General features: G+C 41.7%; 1 protein-coding gene across 1 annotated transcript; it reads left to right on the top strand.

The window, feature by feature from the left end:
• The first annotated feature begins 276 nt into the window (after nucleotides 1-276).
• blk (BLK proto-oncogene, Src family tyrosine kinase) lies at nucleotides 277-10888 on the top strand. The gene is made up of 14 exons (XM_060041103.1): nucleotides 277-580; nucleotides 1236-1336; nucleotides 1725-1803; nucleotides 1945-1978; nucleotides 2090-2183; nucleotides 2291-2389; nucleotides 2516-2619; nucleotides 3149-3298; nucleotides 6311-6463; nucleotides 6958-7137; nucleotides 7587-7663; nucleotides 8735-8885; nucleotides 9291-9422; nucleotides 9847-10888. The coding sequence occupies exons 3-14, from the start codon at nucleotides 1726-1728 to the stop codon at nucleotides 10047-10049; spliced, it is 1455 nt and encodes a 484-aa protein (XP_059897086.1). The 5' UTR covers nucleotides 277-580; nucleotides 1236-1336; nucleotide 1725; the 3' UTR covers nucleotides 10050-10888.
• Nucleotides 10889-18164: the final 7276 nt, after the last annotated feature.

Genomic DNA, 18164 nt, shown 5'->3' with positions numbered 1-18164 from the left:
TGAGTTCACTGGTATGTGTGTATGTGTGTATGTGTGTCTGTGTGTGTGTGTGTGTGTGTGTGTGTGTGTGTGTGTGTGTGTGTGTGTGTGTGTGTGTGTGTGTGTGTGTGTGTGTGTGTGTGTGTGTGATTGCATGTGGGTGTGTGATTGTGTCAATTTTGCTGTGTTTGTGTGTGCGTGAGAGGTTTGTGTATTTGTGGTCATGTGTGTCTGTATTAGTGGCTGTGTGGGTGTGGGTCTCTGTGTGTGTGTGTGTGTGTGTGTGTGTGTGTGTGTGTGTGTGTGTGTGTGTGTGTGTGTTTGTGTGTGCATGTGTGTGTTTGAGTGTGAGTGATTGAGAATCAGAGACAGAATGAGAGAAAGAGTGAGAGACCGAGAGAGATAGAGGCGCAACAACAGAAAGAGTGAGAGAGGGAGAGGGAGAAAGAGAGGCACAACGACAGAGAGAGTAAGAGAGACAGAAGCGAGAGGGAGATTATTTTTTTTTTACCAAGAGTAACAGCCAGTCTTAATAAGGAAGTACATTTGTATCTGGATACTGCTGATGAAACAACTGCAGGCTAAGTTCTACTATTTCAAGGTATTTATTTAACCATTTCCTTTTTAAAAAAACACTGCAGGTCAGGTTATAATGTTTCCATGACTTCCCATTCTATATAATACTTTATAACTCAAGTGTCGTAATGATATAAATAGGTTATTCATGTAGAAAAGTCATAATTGAAACGTGTTTCCTTAAATTAAAACTTGCACAATATCATCAGAAATATGATGCCATGTAATAGAAAGACCATGCAAAAAAATTAAAAGTATCCAAAGAAAATTCTAATATTGAAATCCTCCTCAGCCCCTAGAAACAATTGCGCTCTGAGAGCTGGCTGAATAACACATATTTGAAATAGTTCAAGTCCATTAACAATTCTATTAATGCCCATCAGCCCTTAGCCCTGCAGACGCCTAGCATTAACCCTATCCTGTATCTCAAGAATATCTTAAGCTCTTTTCCATATTTGAATGAGAAACTTGAATATTTGATTTAAAAGTGACTATCAGGAGGCCAATTTGATGTGCCTTATTTTTTCTTATTATATTTTATATTTGCAATCATGTTTTGATCCCCGTTACGGCTGCGTCCCATCAATTCTTAATACAAATTTCACATAATATAGTGGATGGATAGATGACATTTCACCTCCTTGTGTGAGTGACTGTGTGTGTTCCTGTGTTCTTTCCAGAAACAGGATGACCCTGCTGAGTTCTCTAGGGTCCGGTCTGGTGGCCTGTAGTGGGACAAGTGGAGCCTGACCCACAGAGGACAGTTTCTTCACTTGATCAGGTGCGTGTAAACATACAGTTGGACTCAATGACATTTGAGTGACGTTTGATTTCGCAGGACATTTGTTGGTGCTAAGAGTGTTGTACAGCAGGATTTGCTATACATTGTTTAGGTCCATACGATGACCGAAAAGACACCCGGAAATTCACAGCACACTCATGCACAGCACACTCATGCATAGCACACACACACACACACACACACACACACACACACACACACGTACACACACACACACACACACACACACACACACACACACACACACACACACACACACACACACACACACACACACACACACACACACACACACACACACACACACACACACACACACACACACACACACAAAACTAAGATGTCCTGTGTACATGCATGCATGTAGAATGGGTTGTGCGTGCAGTGGGCAGAAACCAGTCAAAGAAAAGGAAGAAAAGGCCAATTCCAACTTTACCAGTCATACAGTAAGAAAAAACTATTTTTTGTTGTTGGATTTTATATAAATTACAGGTGTCATGTATCTTTATCATTATTGAAAAGATTGAGTTTAGAAACAAAAACATAAAATAGAGTAACATATGCCTACATTCTTTTTGTTTCCTGAGGTACAAAGTGGAGTATCCCACTTTGAAGAAAATGGTAATTGCTGAACCCGACAGAACCAACCAAATATTTTTGCTAAACAGAATACTAATAACACAATTTAAAAAAGGATAGGTTTCATGAACCTGATATTTCATGTGGCTTTAGACGAAGATGTGGTCATCGCTCAACATGACTTCAAATCAACAAACGACAATGACCTGGCCTTCAAAAAGGGAGAGAGACTCAAAGTGTTGCAGGAGTAAGTTCACCCAGCTTCATCTTAAAGAGAAGTGAGAGACGGGTCACGTTTCACCCTTACTCTTCCTTAAACGATTACATCGACCATGCTTGTTGTTTCCACTGTAGGGATGGAGATTGGTGGCTGGCCAAATCCCTGTTGACCGGAGATGAGGGCTTCATACCATGCACCTTTGTAGCCAAAGCTCATTCGCTCGAGGTTGAAAGGTGTGCAGAATACACTTACTTCAAAGAAATGTGGTAGTTAGTCATGTAGTTTGGCTTTAACAACAAAGACATCAGCGAGAAACCCTTAAAAATGATAATAAAAAGTTTGTGTTATTTAAATTGCAGATGGTTCTTCAAAGATCTGAGCAGGAGGGAGACGGAGCGTCTGCTTGTCGCTCCAACAAACAAACCGGGTTCCTTTCTAATTCGAGAGAGCGAAACCACGAAAGGTGCTTATTCCACTTGTTCTATGTATGATATATGAATACCTATTTATAGATGAGCCGTGACTCCCAAGCAGTGTACGGACAACACTACCATAATGAAACAAGCCATCAAAAGAGGCCTATCTTGAATCGTAACTTTGCATCTTATTTGCACCGTATCTTGAAAGGCCTGTGGTAAAACGCAGTAATAGTATCATTCATTTATCCACGCACATTATTTTAACTACAAATGTTCTTTTTTCTAACTCCTATTACCTTTTTTGGACCTACAATTCTTAAAATATATTTTATAACAATTGAATCAAACTTTAACTGTTATCATTATGTCTCCATTATGGCTTGCGTTGAACAACTCACCATCCGTCTGGACGAAGGATCCCTCTGTCTGCGTTCCTTCTTTGATAATAACAATTTTTTTCATTTCAACGTTTTTCATTGCTCTCTGGGGGACCACGGTTAGTGGGGGCGCCCTAACATGTGGCCTGTGAAGCCCTTTGTGTTTGAGTGAAATGAGTTTTCTCTCTTGTCGCAGGGGCCCTCTCCTTGTCGATCCGAGATCTGGTAGCAGAAGAAGGAGACGTTGTGAAACATTATAAGATCCGCTGTTTGGACAACGGCGGCTACTACATCTCCCCCTCCATCACCTTCTCCACCCTGCAGGAACTGGTCAAATACTACACCCGTACGTAAACTTTGCACTTTTTAAAGGTCCCATGACATGCTATTTTATGTATTCTTTAATATAGGTATTAGTGGGCAACTAACACAGTATTCAAAGACGTTCCCGAAATTCAGCCGTGGTGCAGAGTTACAGCCACTCCGAGCCAGTCGCACATTGAGCTTCCCCCAAATGCGCTGTTTTGGTGTCTGTAGCTATAATGCAAATGAGGAGGAGCGAGGCGGGTCAAGGAGGAGGGTGGGGGTGTGGCCCTGAGCAGCTTGCAGCCACGGTACCATGCGCTCTGTTTACAGTGGATGTATCGCAATGGCGAGGCACACACAGCCTTTTGCCGTGTTCTGTAAATATTCTAGAACACACGGGAGTCCTGGAGCTCTATATCTAAATATTATCATGTAGCCTACATAGATATCTATATCATATAATATATATTATCACGGCCAAAAGCTGTGTGAGCCGATATTATGAATCTCAAACGACCGCGTTGGGTTCTCCGACGTTCCTGGTTCTTCAACGTCCTCATCAATGTGAAGTAGACTGAACCGCGACAAGGAGGAGAAAGGGATTGTTGCCGGGCAGCGTTTAGGCACCTCCGCCTCCGGCGGTGGTCCCTCAGCGGGTCTCAAGCGGGAGACATTCGCCGCCAACAATCCCTTTCTCCTCCATGTCGTGGTTCATGTTCTTGAGGGAGTCAAAGCCAAAGTTCCTTCCCCCCAATTCATTCTCAACCTTGGCTGAGATAACCCCCAATACGAGTCTCGCTGTAGAAATACCAGAGACGAGAGTCCGACGTGTTATGCGCCATAATACCAAAAGCAGAACGGTTATCCGAATAACAAGGAAGTGTACAACACTTGCGTTACAGTCCTGGAGCTCTATATCTAAATAATATCATATAATAAATAGAAATCTATATAATTTAATACATATTATCACGGCCAAAAGCTGTGTGCGCCTCCAGACGATATTATGAATCACAAACGACTTTGTCAGGGAGGAGCTGAGATTCTTGGTGACGTCATAAATACAGACATTCCAAATCAGCGCACTTGAGCCTCCGTTTTCTCAAAGGCGAGCAGAACAGCTAGTGCTCGTTTTACACCAAACGCAAGTTTTAGCCATTTGGGGGACCAAAGGCAGGCTAGGGGAACTCATATTTATGAAGTGAGATTAAAGTGAGATTTTCATGTCATGGTACCTTTAAGTAAAATTGCAGCACGTTTGTAATTTACAGTTTTCCTGTGGTTTGACCTCAAGCATCGCTTAGTGCAACATTTAAACAGAATCATGGCGTGAGAGATTTACCACAGCATTTCCTGTACCAGAAGAGCAGTAATCTGAGTTTAGAGTTTACGAGATAAGAAGACCAATCTTCCGAGTTGACTAGCACGTTATCTTGCATCCAGAAGTCCTATGTTGCTCAGGCCGAACTTCAGGGGGGACGGAGGTAGCACAGCGACTGGGCCGGAAACCAGAAAGTGTGAGGGGCGGAGTGAAGCAGTGCTTCCTGCTTCGTCACGGGGATATTCTTCCGAAATTAATACAATTCAAAACACTATGGACCAGGGGTCGGCAACCCTAGGCACGCGTGCCACCACTGGCACGGGGCAGCATAATCATTGGCACACTTGAAAAAAAAAAATATATATACATATATATTTTTTATTATTATTATTATTATTAAAATAATTCACAGCACAATGCGGCAGCATAGTCCTTAGTGCCGATTTTCTTTTGCACTTTATTCAGTTTTGGGCATTTCCTCCCAGTGCAAATATGTTTAAATTAGTTACAGAAAGCAGTGTTCTGAAATGGGATAAATTAATCGTTTTTAAACCTATGTTGTGAGTAATAGAGAAGAAAATATAAAAAATATTGTTGCAAGTGGCCTGTACATCGCCTTATGACACAGCGACCAAAAACATTTCCAGAAGACCTGTAATTGTACTATTTCCATATAGTCCACAATCATGCATTAACATTTAAATGATTTTTTGGTTGTTTTATTTGCAACATGGGCTTACAAATTATAATTACATATGTCCCATCTTAAAACACAATTTTCAGAAACTCATTCAAAAACATATTTGCACTGTGAGAAATGTAAAAAAAACGAGAATATATGAGAATATTTGAACCATCCACATCAATACCTTTAAGACAGGTACAGCTTTGCAAAACCATGTGAAGGCGATACAAACAGGCCTCTTGCAACAATATTTTAAATATTTTCTTCTCTATTACTCACAACATAGGTTTAAAAACTATTAATTTATCCCATTTCAGAACACTGCTTTCTGTAACTAATTTAAACATATTTGCACTGGGAGGAAATGCGCAAAAACAGAATAAAGTGCAAAAAATAATCGGTAATAATAATTATGCTGCCGCATTGTGCTGTGAATTTTTTTAATAATAATAATAAAATAAAAATACGTTTTTTTGCGTGCCAATGATTATGCTGCGCCGTGACGTTGGTATTGGTTCCACCGGGCCGGTTGTTTCCGGTAGAGATATTCTATGTAACGCGCGGCTACAGATCACCGACTCCCGTGACATGATTGGTCGAAAGAAATGTTAGGCAAAATGAATGGTAACGCCCTGTTTCCCCTTTATATGTAAGGTTTAATTAGTCTTAGTCTTACACGCCCGATACTCTGATTATTTTTGACCAAAGGACACGCAGTGGATTTACATAATTGTATAGCTGAATATTTTGCTAGGTATAATGTTTTGTTTTTATCTATTTTTACCAATTTGTAAAGATATTTTTCTTTATAAGGAGACATAATCACGAATGGACCGAGAGATATAGTTTATACAAAAGATAATAAAATTATTATTTTTTTTAAATTATAAAAATAACAATAGGTATCCACAGCTACTCTGTGAATACCTAATTATTATTAAAAACAACAATAATAATAATGATAATGCATGCCCCTCCCTACTAACCCCTAAACAACTCATTACTCAGTACATGAAATAACCATTGGGTGTCTGGGTGGTCTGCAGGCACAGCTGACGGTCTGTGCCAGAGGCTCAACGCGCCCTGCAAGGCCATGCCCCCCCAGCAGCCCTGGGCGCAGGACGAGTGGGAGATCCCTCGCAGCACCCTCAAGATGATGGAGAGACTGGGGGCGGGGCAGTTTGGAGAGGTGTGGATGGGTGAGTGCTGGTTATGTTCTAGCTCATCAGGGATCTAGGTTCTAGTTCATCTGGGCTCCAGCAGTCCTACTAGGTTTAACAGAACTTCTGGGGGGAGAAGGCACAGAGCCTGGGCCGGACACCAGATATTTATTTGCAATTAACTATTTACAGATCCACGTATGATGTAACATGATTGGTCGAAGAAAATATAAAGTGAATAAAAATGTTTAACGCCCTGTTCAACCTGATTTAGCTCCGCTGCCATCCGCCTTTAGATAGATATCTGAAATCAGATTTGTGACTCTATATTGCTGTGATTGTATTGTGTACTGTGAGCTTGATGGCCATAAGCTGTTATTAGCTGTGCGTTTACTGGAAACAAAACGTACAATCTTACAAGTCGTACAATCGACGTATTGTACTTTTACACACAACCTTGTGAATGCAAATAAACACGCAACACAAAAAAATAATGAATAATAAATGTAAACCCACCAAACATGTGTTCCCAGGTTACTACAAGGGCCGGCAGAAGGTGGCCATCAAGACGCTGAAGGAGGGGACCATGGAGCCGGCGGCCTTCCTGCAGGAGGCAAACCTCATGAAGAAGCTGAAGCACGACCGCCTGGTGCACCTGCACGCCGTGGTTACCATGGAGCCCATCCTCATCGTCACCGAGTTCATGTGCAATGGTGAGTGGGGGGCGGGGTGGGGGAGGGGTAAGGGGAGAGGGGAGGGTACAGGGGGAGAGAGGGGGAAGTGGTGGGTAGAGGGAGAGAGAGAGGCAGGGGGAGTTGTGGTAAGAGGGGGGGAGAGAGATGGAGGGGAGTGGTCGGAAGAGGGGGGAGAGAGGAGGAGGGGGAGTGGATGGGAGATAGGGAAGAAAGGGGGAGTGGTCGGAAGAGGGGGGGAGAGGAGGAGGGGAGTGGTTGGAAGAGAGGGGAGAGAGGAGGAGGGGGAGTGGATGGAAGAGGGGGGAGAGAGGGGGATTATCGTGGGAGATAAGACAGGAGAAAGAGCGAGGGGGGAGACAGATGGGGGAGGGAGAAGAAAGAAAGAGATAGAAAAGATGCTAAACTTCTACACCCTTCTTGCACCCTATCATCGCTCACCGTGTGCTCCCTATCCTGTCCTGCTCCAGGGTGTCTCCTGGACTTCTTAAAGACTGAGGAGGGGAGGAAGCTGAAAATACCCAAACTGATAGACATGTCCGCACAGGTGGGGAACCCTGCTGTACCCTGTAGCGTCTATCCTCACATACAAACGGCAACCCGCTTTCACCGGCACAACGCACACGCTCCAGGACACGCTGTCCCTGTTGAACAATGTGTTGAGCACTCGTTGAACACAAAACAAAGCAACTCTTTCATCTTTTTAACTTTTACTAACGCCGGATTTATTTGTAAAACGAATAAAAGGGGTCAAAACAACAATTTCCAGGAAGCGACCATGAATGGATGCTTTCTTGGGTCTGGTGGATACACCCATCGGTTGATTTGATCAGCGTTCGACCACAAACCCTTCTTTGTGTCCTAGTCTACAACACAGGGTATTTTTAGCCTTGAGGTCAGCAAGGCACAGCTCGCAGAAGTTGACAGTATTACCATGCCATACATTGCGAGGGTACATCTGAGGGACGAAAGATGCAATGTTTTTATTCATTTCTTTGGTACCTACATTCGTTACCCCGGTCACACTGGATGGACTTTTGGACACTGGGTTTTTATTGGCTGGGCTACAGGTTGTTTTTCAGGTTGTTTATTGATATTATTGTTAATTTTGTATACGTATTTGTAGTTTGTTTATGTAATTTACCTTTCGCCTGCACACTTCCAAAACCGAACACCATACATAAGTCAAGAACACAACCTTCAAACACAATTATCAACATCCGGACAGGAAATGTGTGGGATTAAGTGAACAAAAAAGAGAGATGTCTTTCACTTCCTGATGCGAGGGGAACTTCCTGTTTAACCCCGCCCTCTTGCTAATAAATTCACATGAGTGGCGCAGACTGGCCCTAGTACATGGCTGTCCCCGTCCTCGCAAAACACACACAAGGACACACATTTAACTCCTTCTTCCCCTCTTCACATAAACACACACAGCTACCATTTCCCCTTTTGATTATCATATAATTGATTATTTTAATACAGCATCCCTGTTCTCTCTCTCTCTCTCTCTCTCTCTCTCTCTCTCTCTCTCTCTCTCTCTCTCTCTCTCTCTCTCTCTCTCTCTCTCTCTCTCTCTCTCTCTCTCTCTCGCTCTCTCTCTCTCTCTCTCTCTCAGGTGGCTGAAGGCATGGCCTACATCGAGGGTAAGAACTACATCCACAGGGACCTGCGGGCGGCCAACATCCTGGTCAACGAGATGCTGCACTGCAAGATCGCAGACTTCGGCCTGGCCCGGATCATAGAGACCGAATACAAGGCACAGGAAGGTACAATACCATGGGAATGTAACAGTATCCATCGCTGCCTACGTATATTGCTTATTTGTTCGTTTTTTTATGTTCATAGATATACAGGTGACTTATCAATTTAAATTGGTTTACATTTACCTGGATAGGTTCTTGCATTTTGTTTCTTCTACAAATGACTTAACGTTTAACCAATGTTTCTATTTAAAAAGAAAAGATTGAATGGAATGTCTTTTTAAATGTTTTAAAAGGGTATTCCTGCCCTCGTAAAGAACTCTTAAGTAACTTCCGTTGTTGGAAGCTGCAATAAATACACTGGCCTTGCCTCTATTAGAACTCAATTCATTAGCACATCGTTTGTGCTGCACTTTCTAAGAAGCCTTGCAAGGCACTGACGTCATGTGTGTTTATTTCTGGGCCCGACAGGAGCCAAGTTCCCCATCAAGTGGACAGCACCAGAGGCCATCAATTATGGCACCTTCACCATCAAGTCTGACGTCTGGTCCTTTGGAATCCTCCTGACGGAAATCGTCACCTACGGGAGGATACCCTACCCAGGTACGTTCTGGTGCTTAGGCCCCTTCCAAAAGGTTGTGGGTTCAAGCCCCAACGTCGCCCGGTAGGGATCTTTGAGCAAGAAGGTCTGTAACCTGCTCCTTAATCACTGCATCGTAAGTCCCTGTGGGTAAAAGCAACTGAATATAACTTTTCTCAGCGATGGGTATTTTAGGCTTCCGATCTAAATAAAGTTTAGAATGTTTATCATGAAGTCATCTTTGAAGAGACGTTATCACAACTATAAGATTTGTAAGATCTTAAAAAAGCCATAATCTTTTTCGAGATGCTCCCTACAGTATAGGGGACTTTTCTGCACATTGTTTGCCGTTAGAGTGCGTCATGAATCAATAAACCTGAACCAGATTAAAAAAAAAAAAAGGTAACGCCACTATCGCGCCACGAACCCTCTCCCCCTCACCTCCAGGGATGACCAACCCGGAGGTGATCCGCCAACTGGATCAGTTCTACCGCATGCCGTGTCCCGAGGGCTGCCCCGAGCAGCTGTACGACCTCATGATGGGCTGCTGGAAGGAGAAGCCCGAGGAGAGGCCCACCTTCGAGCACCTCCAGCACACCCTCAACGACTTCTTTATCGCCACGGAGGGAGCATACGAGATGCAGCCCTGATGAAAAAAACATCTTCCGCTTTTGTTTTTCTCAGAAAGAGTGAACTTCTTTGTGTGCAGTAACTAAAGCGTTACCGGTACCGCGGCATTACGGCTGAGATAATAACCTTTTTTTTTTGCTGATGGGGTTTTTGTGCTCAACCTGTATGAAACAAAGAAGGATTTATGACGGATATTCGTGACGTCTGTGAATCGATGCCATATCTGCTATTCCCGCTGCCCTGTAAAAGGAGAACACATGCTCATTTAAGCAGCCTATTTAACAACATGCTGACCTTTTTTCTGTTGGAATTAATGACTAAAAAGTGAAAGAAGAAGTGATAAACAATCGTGAACTAATTTTGGTAATCACTGACACAGTTGGTTACTGTGTGAGAAACGGACGGACGGATAAACACATGGATGACTTCATCACATGAATGAGAATTAACAGAAAAATACTCATGCTTGGCACAGCTGGGGAACCCCAATGAGTTACACTGATACAGTTAAAGGCATAGGCCTACTCGCCACAGCTTGTGAGAAACGGCAACGGCAAACATAAAAGTCATTTAAGTAACTGCTATCAGGAGCAACGCAGGTGCTGTTGGCACTGTGTTTGATTTATAGATATACATTCTTTTTGGTACTAAAAGTAAAGGTACATTGTTCCTGAGCTCCAATGGGGTACAAATTCATCATTATTTTTTGTTTGTATATAACAGCACTGGTATCTTCTTCAGAAATATAATTATTTTGATTGCAAAGATTTCTCATTCCAAAGATAAAGTTTAGTAGGTGCAATGTTTTAATTGTATTTATTTGATGTGGAAATGGAAATAAATTATAGTTTTTACTTTATTTTGGTGATTAGCACTGGGCACAATTACATTTTATTTTCAAAATACAATTACACTGTTGCTTTAAAATGGATATAAATATTCTAATAAATAGCCTATATTAAAAAAAATAAGCAGCAATTGCCTTTCTCATGACAAATGTATGCAGCACAGGTAAGCAATCAAGATAAAGTTACACTTGTGAGTACATTATCATAGTAATAATAACCTCCTGACTAAAAACATTCTTGGGGGAATAAACAGCATCTTTCAGATAAGAGTGGAATGGCCCCACCAATAACGGGCATTTCCTGCCACTTCATGAGGGGACAGGAAACAGGAAGTGTGATTCAGCAGTTCTTTTTATGCTACACAGTTTTCTAGGACTTTTCTCATGTCACCGAAATAGCACATAAACATTTACTGAAAGCGTCGCACACCAAATTGAGTAGTATTTATTCCAAATATGTTCTGATGCATTGAAAATAAATTGAAGCAATTCAACGTGATGCAAGCTTTTACTTCTTATCAATAGGGTTTGCAGTGCTGCAGATTAATTTAATAATGATCACTCGAATTTTACTGGGGCACTGGAGACTTTTACTGGTGCACGTTCCTCAGTAAAAGGGGCTGATGACGCCTCTGGTTTGCACGGTTCAATTATTAAAAATCCACACAATTATGTACAAATTCAAGGATTTAATTTGTTATAATTAAAATATTTAACCATAATAAATTAAATTGAATAAATTTAAAATTAAACGAATGCCAAATCCATAACAGGAGAGTAATCTTTCATTGCATTGTTCTTATCATCCAGCAGAGGTCAGTGCCACACAATACCAACAAAAATCTGTTGTCGTTTTTAACCTGGGTTATAGATATGGCTCCAATCCTTGGACTGAAAAATAAATACAAAACGTCCTCCGATTCTTAATGTGGTAGTAGAGATACGATTGATATAATGAAACTTAATCAGAGTTAATGTCATATTCCAAGGATACTGCATTTGTAATGTGTGTACTCTTCTTAAATACAGACAGATGTTTCTTCCTCTAATTTTCATTCTGAACAACACATTAATATTGTGAAGGGTAAAATGAGTAGAATAAGCTTCATATCAAAAAAGAAAAGTTGGCCGCATACTGTTATTTAATTCCTATAACAGGGCTGGTGTGTCTGTGTATGTGTGCGTGTGCGTACATGCATGCATGCTTGTGTGTGTGTGTGTGTGTGTGTGTGTGTGTGTGTGTGTGTGTGAATGTTTGATTAATTGATTGATAAGTGAGCTCACCTTGGGCAGAGGCGTGACGACAAAACAGAGGGGTGGTGGAGTTATTGAGGGAGGTGGTGGCTGTGTTGGCGGGGATGAAGGGTGGCGGAGGAGGTTGTGGTGGTAATGGTGGTGGAGGCAGTGATGGTGGGGGTGTGGGTGGTATGATGGCACTGCTGTAGATAGTGGTGGTGATAGCGGAGGTCGGTTGAGTCCCCCCCCCCCCCCCATCAACCACCCCCAATAGAAAGGGCCACACTCCTAACACCACCTACACCCTTGGGAGTCCTCCACACCCCCTGATCTTCATAGCAGATAGCCCCCCGCAGAAATGCTGTGTTGTCCCTCAACAACACAGCACTGCCGCTGCTCCTGAACACATCTTCTTTATCTCTCCAGAACTCTGACATCGTTACCCTAATGGATCAGTCACAAAGGGGATCTGTGGAAAGTGTAGGGCAGACAAGATAATGGCCCTTGGTGCTTCAGGTAGTGTTAGAGAAGGATTATTAGCGCTGTAATTGAGATATTAAATTCTAATAAAGGTATCGATGTGATTCGTTACCCCGGTCACACTGGATGGACTTTTGGACACTGGGTTTTCATTGGCTGGGCTACAGGTTGTTTATCAGGTTGTTTAGTGATACTATTGTTAATTTTGTGTATGTATTTGTTGTTTGTTTATGTAGTTTTACCTTTCGCCCTGCACACTTCCAAAACCAAACATCTGTGGATCTGATATGGATGATACATATTACTCATACGGTCAAACTTTGATGGTGATGTCATTTTTTTTGTTTCGACTGAACAGCCTGATAGATCTAAACATTTTTGTAGTAAGTAAAAGATAACCTAATGTGTATAATTAATCAACCTTATGATTCCATTGTTGTTGTTTTTGTTGTCGGTTTTCGTATTTGTTCGTATATTTCTATCATTTCTATCAGAATACTACATTGTGACTGAATGACATTGTGACAGCAGAGATGTACCATCGGACAAAAACTTTCTATTCCTATTGTGTAATAATATAGAATCTGGGACTTTCCTTACTGACATTTCCACCTGATATACTCCAGCAATAAACACCACTCATAGACTGATGTGCATCTTAAAGGGCACAAGGTTAGTGTAATGTCTCCCCTGGTGTATGTTTTAATTGAGCCAACCAGTTTAGAGTCTTACACTCTGGACCTCAGAAGTAATATAACTCTATGGTCAGTGAAGCATTGACAAAGTCCCAATCCTGAGGGCATTAAGTGCCTTTTAAATAATGACTCTCCACATAATCCCCTCCAACCATGCACTAAATTAGTAAATTAATAGTCATTCTTATAGTATCAATTGTGCTGTAGTTTAAGCAGTCGCTGATAAAACAGCCTCCCTCTCTTCCGCTCTCATTCTAGTTGACCTTTCAGCCACCTTTGACACAGTGAACCACCAGATCCTCTTCTCAACCCTCCCTTGGGAATCTCAGGCTCAGCAAATGCCCTGTTCTTCGCAGCTGAAAGATCACACTCACAGGGTAACCTGTAACCTGAGGGGGCCCTCAGGGTTTACTCTTGGGTCCCATCCTTATCTCAATGTACACAGTCACTGGGTTCTGTCATTCACTCACATGGCCTTTCGAGTCCTTTTTTTCACAGCCTGAAACCCAGGTCGCAGCACAAATCTCTGAGCTCCTGGCCAACATCTCTCAATGAATGGAGATGCCACCTAAAAACTCAATCTGGACAAGACTGAGCTGCTTTTCCTTGCAGGCTTCTCTTCCTTCCTTCCCATCGACGACCTTTTCATCAATATTGGCAACTCTGTAGTGCCATCGACTCAGACGGCGAGGATGAAAAGCTTCGCTGTCAACATCGCTTCAACCCCCCGCTCCAGCAGATGCATACTGTTCAGCATCAGAAGGATATCTTCATTCCTCAGCCAGAAGGCCAGCCAGGTGCTGGTCCAGGCTCTGGTCATCTCATGTCGAAATAACTGTATCTACCTTCTGGCTGGTCTGTCTGCATGTGCCATTTGTCCAATTTGTGTAGGCCTATACTCAAATGATTCTGGCACTTTTTGGGTTAGATCTTCATTGTTGATGGCACTTAATGTAAGTCGCTTTGGACAAAAGTGTCAGCTAAATACATGTAATGTAATGTAATGTAATTTGAGAGTTGTTAATAAAGATCGCCGAAAGCTATTGATAGGTTTTGATAATCAACAACCCAAAAAAATAGAACCACTCCTTCCTCCCTTGCTATCTTTCTCCAGCATTCACACACCTGTGAATGACAGGCAAGATAGTGTTCATAAATCTAAAAGGGCTCATACAGAGACAGGTGCAGGCAAATGGAAACAGATATTCCAAGTGTATCTCACTCACTAATGGCTATTGAATTTCTATCAAATCAAACTGAAATATAGCTCTTATATCCTTAAAGGACACCTATTGAACCACCGGGTGCGAGTGGGATTAGCTATAACAAACCCTTAAAAAATATGCCCATCACTGTGACAAAATGACATGACGAATGGGAGTGTTAACCTAGATGTATGATGGGCATATTTTTAAATGGTTTGTAATGGCTAATCACACTCACACCAGGCGGAAAAATAGGGGCCCTTTGAATCTTACTGACACCTTCTTTAATCAATGACCAAATTCAAGTCAAACTGAGGCTTATTCGTAGGGCACTTGCTCTAAGCAACAAAGCAATGTGATGTCTCGATGTGTACATATCACTTGCAGACAGAATCACATTCTGCTGCTAGGTTATGTAAACTCATCTGTATGCATAACTGAACAAATGCACACCTACAGCCAGACCCTTCTGCGTCACCAGTAGTGCACCTTGATCAGGCTTTGCACGAAAGTGCCATTATATTTATTTATATCCAAAGTACATAAAACAACCAAAAAACACTTTCCAGTCATTTTGTGTCAATGTTTGGTCCATACCTCGAACAAACCTTCCTTTCTGTGCCTTTCATAAGAAAATGTCAACATGATGATTACCTCTTTTCTACAACCCACTTGTTTAAAAAGAACGACACATAGACACAGCAGAGGGATGCGATAGAAAGAGATTGAGATAGAAAGATAGATAGAACAAAGTAAGTATGGGGAAAGTAAAGTACATTTGTCCCCTGACTTACTTTCCACACTCCATAAAGTACCTTTACTTGGCCCTTAAAAAAGACCTACTTCCTATTTAGTATTCTTTCCTGGAGCCAGTGGGAGTTACGTAATTTAAAGACAGGATATAGTTGTTTCCAGAATAACTCGACAGGTTATGTTGCTTTACGGCTGGCTGACTGTGATGCAAACGCTGGCCAAGAAACAAAAATATTTAATGATGTCATCCAAGAGCTAGGAATATCCATATATATATATATGGATATTTGAGTATTGTGGATGTGTCAGTTAGTCCCCTGGCACTGCACAGACTTTCACAAATCATACATTCAAATAACCCTAACCTCTTTAAGTGTTGACAAAGCCAAAATAGGAACTCTCTGTATCACGTTGCATGATACAAGTCCAGCAATTCCATTAAAAGGGCTGATGCTTTATAGTCCTCAGAAGTAGTATCACAACGTTTTTGGTATCGGTTTTGGGTTCGATCACCAACAGATGTATTATACCTGCAGGCCTCCTTGAGCAAGACGCCCCCCTACCTTCCTAGTGAGGAAATCTACATCGAAATTACATTACTGACTACATTTAAAAAATAAACTAAAAAGTACTGATCAATAAATGTATGTCTTTTTCTCAACCTTTCTGTCCTCCGGTATTCTCCTCTGGCCTGTGCACTGCAATAACTCCAAAATGTGACATTTCTATCTCCATTTATACGAAGCATAACATTGCTTTGTTTTTTAACCTTCAAATCCATCAAAATAATCGGGCCGTATTTATCCAAAGATTAACTGAATAAATACGTAAAAGATGAACAGTCGGCATTGAAGCTTTCTTCAGAATGAAATAGGTCTTTGCCTCACTTCCAACAGGGTTCGGCAATAGCCCGGCTTTGGCTGGGTAGCAATTGATTACCAAAGCTGTATTTGCTACCCAGCCAAAGCAAGATTGATATTAAAAGTGAAATACAACCGTGAATATCAAGATGGTCTCACAAGGTTAGTGGAGACCAACAGGTCAGTCCAATTTTAGAATCATGCCCCCCTGACCACCTTCCCCGCTCATTGACTGACTCCCTCCCTTCCTCTCTCCCTCCCTCACTCCCTCCTGAGGTGAAGTGCAGGTGGAGTCCTTCCCAAACTGGAGTTATTAATTAAAAAGTGAAATGGCATGGATAAGTTTCAAGGTGACTCAAAAACGACTTGACTATTGTGTCATTTAGCAGACCCTTATCCAAAGCGACTTGCAGTGAATACAGATGCATGTCATTAAGAGGCAGGCTGAGGGATGGTGTGCCTTGCTTGAAGGCTGCCTACATGTACGATGTGGAGTACCCAGTATCCTATACAGCATATCCATTACACTGTCCTATTCACCTTGGACTAGAAGCAGAACTACAAATAAGACAATAACAACAGCAACCAACATAACCTTTGCAGCACCACGAGAGGGCCTATGGTTCTTCTGTACTTTATTTTGACAAATAGGTCGGCTAACATTTTGTGATTTTTTTATCGGCCCACAGACTGATCCACCCGCCGCTAAATGTCACCCATCACATTGGAAACCCTGGGAATCCTTTGCAAAGTATGATACATTGAAATAATATGTTTTGAAGAATGTGATGTCTAATATAGTATATACCATCTAGGAGGCATGAGGATGTGTGTTTACCTGTTCCAAGCTATTTGATTGTTGCCTCAGAGAGCAAACAAGTGGTTCGCTGGACTTTTTAGTTGACAAACATAAATATGCAAGGGAAGAAATATTTGACTGTACATTTTGAATGAATCGAGATAACACTTTGAAAACACATGAAAGCCTATGTAAGCCCTGAGGCTGAGACATCATAGATAAGGACAGATAAAAGGGCCATCTGCATCTTAAAAAAGCTCATACCGAGATTATATATATATATATATATATATTATTGAAAAAACACTTCAACACAGATAACCCCTGGAAACCTCATAGGAACATCCATTTAATTAGCTTTTGTACATTTACAAATGGTAGAAATAAGCGACAGAAGCGCCAAGTCAACCGGTCTGAGAACCGTGTCGGCCAAGACAGCCAACAGAGGTTTGATTCCAGCATCGATCCCTGGAGCAGTGAGCCAGGCTTCACTACCCCCCAGATGAGCTTACCTCTCTCACTGAGCTAAATGTCATGAAATGTCACCTAGAAATAGACAGCTGTCATGGCATCCCAGATGTGTCTGAATATATTTGGGAAAATACTATAAGAACATTACAATAGAGGTCACAACTTTGCACATGTCTGTCTGTCTGTCTGTCTGTCTGAGAACATTGTCCGTCCGTCCGTCCGTCCGTCCGTCCGTCCGTCCGTCCGTCTGTCTGTCCTGTTTAGCTAGCTATCAGTGTGGTGTCCAAAATAATCTCCAAATCCAAGAGCAAATCAATGACTACCCTAAATTATATGTTTTGATAAAATGTCAAAACTATGCATAACAATGCACTCTTTATCAACATAATATGTATTTTCTATGCACCATTGGGCCAGAAACACTGCCATCTTGTTTGAGCCCATTACGTTTATTATCACGATGCCTCTGCATGAAACAGATGTAATGCAATGTTCACACGCTGTGATAGAGGCTAATGTACAAGCTTGATGGAAAACAGGATGGATGGATGTATAATGTAGGCTAGATGTGGAGCCAGTATAGAGCATGCTGTTAAACAAAACCTTATGAATGGTTTAACTTAGTAGCCTATATGCTATGGAAGCTTTTTATTGACTTCTATGTTTGAAACATAAACATAGTTGTCTATATTTTTTTAGGATTCTTTTTGGAGCAAATATGAAGGCATATTTTATGCTTATATTTCTTTATTGAGTTGTTATGATTTTCCAATGCAAACGTGGAGGTTA

This window comes from Gadus macrocephalus, chromosome 21 (assembly GCF_031168955.1).
Source record: "Gadus macrocephalus chromosome 21, ASM3116895v1".
Lineage (NCBI taxonomy): Eukaryota > Metazoa > Chordata > Actinopteri > Gadiformes > Gadidae > Gadus > Gadus macrocephalus.
Note: the sequence above shows the minus strand (reverse complement) of the source record. Positions and strands in the feature narration are given on the sequence as shown.